Source organism: Myotis davidii, unplaced genomic scaffold (assembly GCF_000327345.1).
Source record: "Myotis davidii unplaced genomic scaffold, ASM32734v1 scaffold840, whole genome shotgun sequence".
NCBI lineage: Eukaryota > Metazoa > Chordata > Mammalia > Chiroptera > Vespertilionidae > Myotis > Myotis davidii.
The window spans coordinates 45,810-53,528 of record NW_006291973.1 but is presented as its reverse complement, the minus strand read 5'-3'; the positions used below and the strand labels follow the sequence as shown (position 1 = coordinate 53,528).

General features: G+C 39.8%; 1 protein-coding gene across 4 annotated transcripts in view; it reads right to left on the bottom strand.

Moving 5' to 3' along the window:
* The window catches only part of ZMYM5 (zinc finger, MYM-type 5), a 52,394-nt gene that overhangs the window by 21,356 nt on the left and 23,319 nt on the right, over positions 1–7,719 (bottom strand). For 3 of the 4 annotated variants that reach the window (XM_015565049.1, XM_015565050.1, XM_015565047.1), the window contains exons 2-3: positions 5,400–5,490; positions 194–479 (exon numbers count right to left, since the gene is read on the bottom strand). In XM_015565049.1, the coding sequence (XP_015420535.1) occupies positions 194–479; positions 5,400–5,490 (377 nt within the window). The remainder of the gene's footprint in view (positions 1–193; positions 480–5,399; positions 5,491–7,719) is intronic. The other variant, XM_015565048.1, reaches the window with a different exon arrangement.

The window sequence follows — 7,719 nt, the reverse complement described above, 5'->3', positions numbered from 1 at the left end:
CTGCTGAGAGTAAGGGCAGTTCAAATAAGCCCATTGACAACTCTGAACTCTGACAAACTAGATAACTCAAGCTCAATAAACTTGAGGACACCTCTGCAACAGTTCTACCCATGAATTTATGCAGTTCTCCAATTATATTCAGAACACACATTTACAATGTCAGCATCAACCATATGGAAAAAGTACAGCTTACTTTTTACACATTACATTGTGTTTCTTTGGAGTATGCTTATGAGAGAAGGAGGAAAGGCAGGTAGTAGAACAAAAGAGGTGAGCTGATCCTTTTCGTTGATAAGCTGTTTGTCCCTTCTGTAAAGGTTTTTTGCAGTGTGCACAAGTGATTTTAGCTGGTTTAGTAAGTTGCTGTTTGGCTGAAGACTGGCAAATCTGTTTAGGAAGTGAGCCCACTGGTGATAAAGAATCCATCCCTGGCTGTTTTTGATTACGCGGAAATGATGCTGACTGGGAGATCCAAGAATCTTAAAAATAAAAAACAAGAAAAAGTCATGGAACAATTCAAAATTCATATCAGAAAAATATTTAAAAGTCTAAGAATAGTGAGGTAGCCATATAAGCAAGTAGTTAAGGCCAGGCAGTCTTGTTACACAATCCCAGGGGAACTACCCACTTTGTATTCTAAGTGAATGATACTCTATTATGCTAATGATGAAAACTGGCCCTGGAATTGTGCAATTTGGTAGCCATCAACTCTTAAGTCAGACTCCCCAGGTTCAAAAGGTATGCTCTGAGCTTACTAAATTGTGCAAGTATATAAAACTATGTCTTGGTTTTCTCAACTACAAACTGACAATCATATCTAATTCATGAAAGTGTAATAGTAAGTGTAATAGTAAAGCCTTATGTTTGGCACAAGGCACTTGCAAAAAATATTAGCCATTTTTTCTTCCCTAGAAACAAAATACCAATTAATTATAAAATAAAGCAAATATGAAAATACAAAGATAACTACAGAGTGTGGTATATGATTTCCATTTTCATAACAGTTTCCCCGTTAACATTTTACTATGAAAAATTGAAAGCATATAGAGAAGTTGAAGGAATTGTACAGTTAACTCCTATATGCACACCAAATAGATTCCACAGCATTTTATAATTTTTTAAAATTAATTTTTTTGGGGTAACATTGTTTAATAACATTATATACATTTCAGGTATACAATTCTAAAATACATATGTATATTACATTGGGTGCTCATCACCTAAAGTCTAGTCTCTTTTCGTCACCACATAGTTGACCCCCTTTACCCTCTTTGTCCTCCCTCCACACTACTTTACTATTACTACTTTACTACTTTTGCTTCAACACATCTTTTTATCTATACATCCTTAGAAATATTTTATATATTTCAAGTAATATGTAGACATCAATACATTTCCTTTCAAAATATTTAGAAATACATGTAATTGAGATGTAACATTTTAATATAGTTTATTTTTATTTTTTAAATACTTCTATTGATTTCAGAGAGGCAAGGAGAGAGAGATAGAAGTATCAATGATGAGGGAGAATCATTGATTGCTGCCTCCAACATGCCCCCCAATGGGGATGGAGCCCACAACCCAGTCATGTGCCCTGACCAGGAATCAAACCTAGACCAATCAGGCCCACCCCCCCTTTTTTTAATCCTCACCTGAGGGTGTTTTTCTATTGATTTTTAGAGAAAGTGGAAGACAGAGGGAAAGACAGAGAGAAACATCAATGTGAGAGAAACACATTGATTGGTTGCTTCTTGCATGCTCCCCAACAGGGCCCAGGCTGGGGAGGAGCTTGCAGCCAAGGTACATGCCCTTGATAGGAATCGAACCTAGGACCCTTTGGCCCACAGCTCAAGTTCTCTGCATTTCCCAAATTTCCTATAATGAGTTTATGTTACCTGTTTCATAAGAAAAAACAATATTTACTTATTTTTCTCACCTGAGGATGTTTTTCATTGATTCGAGAGAGGAAGGGAGAAGGAGAGAGAGAAACATCAATGTGACAGAGAAACATCGGTTGGTTGCCTTCCATATGTGCTCTGACTGGGAATCAAACCCACAAACCAGGTATGTACCCTGACTGGGAATTGAACCAGCAACCTTTTGATGCACAGGGTGACATTCAACCAACTGAGCCATTCTGGCCATGCTGGGCATAACATTTATTTTTTAACATTTTAAAATTAATTTTTAGAGAGAGAAGGGAGAACAGAGAAACATCAATACGAGAGCAAAACATGGATCAGCTGCCCGGGATCAAACCTGAAACCCGGGCATGTACCCTGACTGAGAATAAAATCAGCAACCTTTAGGTGCTCAGGACATCACTCAACCAATAGAGCTACACAAGTCAGGCTAGACATAACATTTTAAAGCAAGTCCTTCCACAATTACTTCTGAGCCTTCTAAAATATTATTTCATATGCATTAACATAAAAAGCCTTTATATATGCCCGACTCCAATAATGTATTATTGTTGCTTCAAAATCATACAATGTGATGTACAGGTAACAGTGCTTCTCAAATTTTAACATATATGAGATTATTTGGGAATCTTTGATTTAAACATAAATTCTAAATCATTAGGTCCTAGGAGGGGCCTGAGATCCTGCATTTATTGGATGTGAAACTTTGAGAAATGAGACTCTATTCAAAAGTGGCTTGTTAGACCCTAGCCAGTTTGGCTCAGTGGATAGAGCATCAGCCTGCGGACCAAAGGGTCCTGGATTCAATTCCAGTCAAGAGCACATATCATGGTATGTGCAGGTTCCTCCCCGGGCCCTGATAGGGGCTTATGCAGGAGGCAACCAATCGATGTCTCTCACATCGATGTTTCTCTCTGGTTTTCCCTCTCTCTTCCACACTTCCTAAAAATCAATGGAAAAATATCCCTGGGTGAAGATTAACAAAAAAAATAATAAAATAAAAGTAAAACAAAATAAATAAAATAGCTTGTGTGATAAGCACAAGGCCTATTGCCCCCTCCACCTATCACAGCTCTAAAGGCCTCATATAATACTACCAACATTAATAATTCTATTTTCATTTCTGAATCCCTACCTGCTACTTCTAACTTTCTTTGTCCTATTTCCAGATGTCTTTTATTTCACAGGCAAAACCAAAATAGAACAAGTAACAAAGGAATTATTTCATTCCACATGTTGAAATCTGGTTAATATGAAGTATATGCCAATAAAGTTTTTTTATCGCCAAGTACTCAGAAAGGAAGTTTCTTTACTGCTAAATTTCTTTACTTCTAAGTCATTCCTTTAGAAAACCAAATCATTCTCAACCACTCCAAAGAAAACAGAAATTACATATTCATCTATAAAATAAACATAGGTTGCCCTGGCCAGGTAGCTAGTTGGATAGAATGTTATCCTAATACACCAAGGTTGCAGGTTCAATCTCCAGTCACGGCACATACAAGAAGCAACCAATGAATGGACAAAACAAATTTTTTGGCCAAAATAAGTGCAACAACAAATCAATGTTTCTCTCTCTCTCCTTCTCAAATCAATAAATAAAAAATAAACATAGGTTGCATCCTAGAATCAAACTTCCTTGAATATTATCTGGATAACAAACTAGATTTAATAAATAGAAATAAAGATATCCAACAATAAAAGAAAGGATATCCAACCATTACATGATTTATCACAATTAATATGGGAGAAAAAGCCCAACCCGCATGGCTTTGAACCAGGCTGGGGGCTGGATCCTCAGTGGAGGGCATGAGGGAGGCAGCCAATCAATAATCTTCTCTCACATTGATGTTTCTATCTTACTCCCACCTCTCCCAGCCTCTCTGAAATCAATTTAAAAAATGTTTTTTAAATGGGAGAAATAAGAATCTTTAACACAAAAACATTGGGCTTTTTAATTTTGTGGACTTATCCATACTTAAAAGGGGCATATTTGTATATAACTATAGAAAGTGAGACATCAACTATACTGCTCTTTAAGACAGTAAGTCAGTCCTGAAATTATTTTTACTTTAGCTTTGGTGCATACATAAATAAAGCAAACTTTCCTCTGTTTATACTGCATTATTTAATTCCTCCTAATTTCAAATTTCTTGATTCATCAAATACTTTGTTTTACTTTTGGTATTAGTATGTCCGGGTTAAACGTAAACTCTCAAATTCTTCCATCTCCTATCTCCAGAAAACATTTTAAGAGAAGAGGCCTAATATATTATTTAATCCAAATCCCTCATTACATGAAAGGAAAAGTAAGACCTAGAAGTAATGTGATTTTCCCAAAAGTACAGGAAGTACTAGGTCCACTATTTGCCTTTTAGGTATTCTTCATTCCTTACTGCATCTAAATTCTTCTGCCTAAACAACCTTTTCATATTTCTTCAGTGTGGGGGCTGTTGGTAAAGTTCATTCAATGTTTAGGTGTTTTTTATTTATTTGTTTGTTTTTTGGTAGTTGAAGAGTAACATGTATGCCTGGCCAGCATGGCTCACTGGTTGCACCTTTGATTCAGGAGGTCATGATTTGATTCCCGGTCAGGGCACATGCCCAGGTTGCAGGCTGGATCTCCAGTGCGGGGCATGCAGCAGGCAGATAATCAATGATTCTCTCATTGATGTTTCTATCTCTCTACCACTCCCTTCCTCTCTGAAATCAATTTCAAAAAATTTTAAAAAAGAATAACATATAAACATAAAGTTTATAAATCCTATAAATTTTCAGAGCTCAATAAATTTTTTTTCAGTGACTATACTTGGATGACTACCACCCAGATAAACATACAGAAAATTTCCAATACCCCAGGAGCTTTCCTTATGTATTTTCCCACTCAATAACTTCCCTAATTTTCCATAAGCCATCTCTATACTGACTTCACAAATTTGTTTTGTCTTATTTTAATCTTCACATTTGAAATCATATAATATGTACTCTTTTGTGTCTAGTTTCCATAAGTCAACATCTTGTCCCTCAGGTTTATTCTAATAATTGCACAGAGTAGTTCATTCTTTTTCATTGTTTGGAGTAATCCAATGTGTGGCTAATACCACTGTTGACAGACATTTGGAATGCCTCCAATTTTTGTCTGATTTCTGTACTTGTCATTTAATGGTTTCTTAGGTATTTATCCTACTTGAGATTTCTTCTTCATTTTAGAAAATTCTCAGTTTTACTTCTGCCTCATTTCCTTCCTCTTCTTTCTGGGACATCAATTACATGTCCTTTTCATCAAGTGTCATTCTTTCACATTCCTTTCTGTTTTTTTCTACCTTTTTGCTCTTTATGATTCATTTTGGATAATAATGTGACATGACTTCTAGTTCATTAATGCTCTCTTCAGCTGTGCCCAATCATAAAGTTCAAACACAGTTTCTTAAAATCTGTGCCTGATAATCAAATTATCTGGATCCCTTATGGGCTCACCTCTATTGTCTGCTTTTTTAATCTTGTTATTCTGTAATTTGGTCTTATCTTCTGACATCCCTGATTGGTTATCATAGCTTTGTATGAAAAACTGAAAAGGAAAAAAATAATCAAGACTTTGGCTTATGACTCCCAAGGAATCAAGATGCAGCATAGGTAAACACCTGTACTTTTTGTCTCTCACAATCATATCAAAATTACAACTAAAAGACAAAACAACTGTCATCCAGAACCATGGGAAAGCTGGCTGAGTGGAAGTTCTACAACGAGAGGTAAAGAAGAAAGTGCACTGAGACTGGTAGGAGGTGTGGAGACGTGGAACCCGGGTGCACTGCTTTTTTAATTGGGTGGGAGATACAAGCACCCGCTTGCTCTGAACTCCAGTTCCGGATAAGACTCTGGGGGACCCAGAAACATACGGGGAGAAACTGCACTACCTGCCATTGTGACAGGAATGGGAGGGCGGCTTTCTTTCAGATGGTGGTGCTTCCAGCTGTCATTTTTCCTGCGCTGGGACCTCTCCAGTGCAGGGCTGACTGGCAGCCATTGCTGTTTGCTCCACCCAGAAGACTCCCCGAGCCCCGCCCCCCCAATTTACATCCCTACCCAAGCTGTGTGCAGTGGCTTTTGCATATGAATGGCCTATCCTTTCTCAACCTAAAACCTGTCAAACAGGCAACAGCAGCAGCAGCTTGCCTTGCTACACAGCTGGGCCTCATCAGGGCACTTCCAAACCCGGTACAAAGAGGAGGAATCTGCAGATGTCTCTGTAGATCCTGCTGGGTGGCCCCAGGCAGTGGCTAACCTTGCACCTCCTTGGAGTTCCAAGAGGCAGTGTACCCAAGTGGTCAGTGTGAGACCATACCAGATTACAATTCTTCACATCCATAAGCAATACATTCAAGGGGCAGACTCAGTGAGCACCAAAGCCCCAATGAAGCAAGTCCTGCCCCATAAGGTGTTTCCTGCACAACAGCTCTTCCATTGTAGATACAGCTGGTCCTCACAGCCAATTGGTCTGGAGGTCAATTCCTCCCAGTGATACCAACAGCAATCAAGGGTTAACTCAAACAAGACTGTGCAAACAGCCCACAAAGAGGTGCACCAAGAGTGTCCACCTCAGGTAACGGGGAGGCTGAGCCACTGGGCCCTATAGGACACCTACCACACAAGGCCACTCTATCAACTGAAGGAGAGTTAGCAGCTAGCCAGTACATAGAAACAAACAGAGGGAAGCAGCCAAAATGTGGAGACAAAGAAACAAGTCGCAAATGAAATAAATGAATGAAAGCAAAATACTGGATATAGAGTTCAAAACCACAGTTATAAGGTTACTCAAGTATCTTCTAGAAACCTCCGAGGAACTTAGTGAGACTTTCAGGATCATAGTGAGAATGCCAAGAAAATGGAAAAGGACCAGTCAGAAATTAAGCATACACTGACTGAAATAAAGAATAATATACAGAGATTCAACAGTAGACTAGAGGACAAGTCCAGGAAGCACAGAGAATCCCAAACAAAAGGAATCCAAAGAAGACCACACCAAGACACATCATAATTAAAATATCAAGGGAATAAAATAGGAGGAACCAAGATGGCGGCATAGGTAAACACCGGAGAATGCTGCTTCCCACAACCATTTCAAAAATACAACTAAAAGACAGAACGGACATCACCCAGAACCAAAGGAAAGCTACCTGAGGAGAAATTCTTCAACTAGAAGGAAAGAGAACAGCATACCGAGACTCAGAGGAGGCGCAGTGCGGAAAATACAAAGGTGCAGAGGTGCGGGCGGAGTGGGCTGGTGGCTGAGGGCACGGTTGTCGCTTTCAATCGGGAGGGAGTCTCAGATTCTGAGCTCCAGTTCTGGGTGAGTCTCTAGGGACCAGGACTCAAACGGGAAAAGCGGGACTGTCTGGCATCGATCGGAACTCGAGGGGGGTTTTCTCTCCGAGGGGCTTGGCGCCATTACCGGGACATTGAGAAGCAGAGTCTCTGAGGGCAGGACTGAGAGCAGCCATAACTGCTCGCTCTGCTCTGGTGATCCTGTGGGACCTGCCCTGCCCAAGCCCTGCAGGGAGACTTTTGCTGGATAGCCTCAGGCAAAGGCTAGATTAGCACCTCCTTAGAGATCCAGGAGCCAGGAGCCACCCACAGGTCAGAGTGGGACCATCCAGTTTGCAGCTCCATGGAACCATAAAGGACACAGTCACGGGGCAGACTCAGTGAGCACCAAATCCCCACTGAAGCAAGTCATGCCCCAGAAGGGTGTCTCCAGCACAGAAGTTCTCCCACCATACACTCAGCTGATTCTCACATC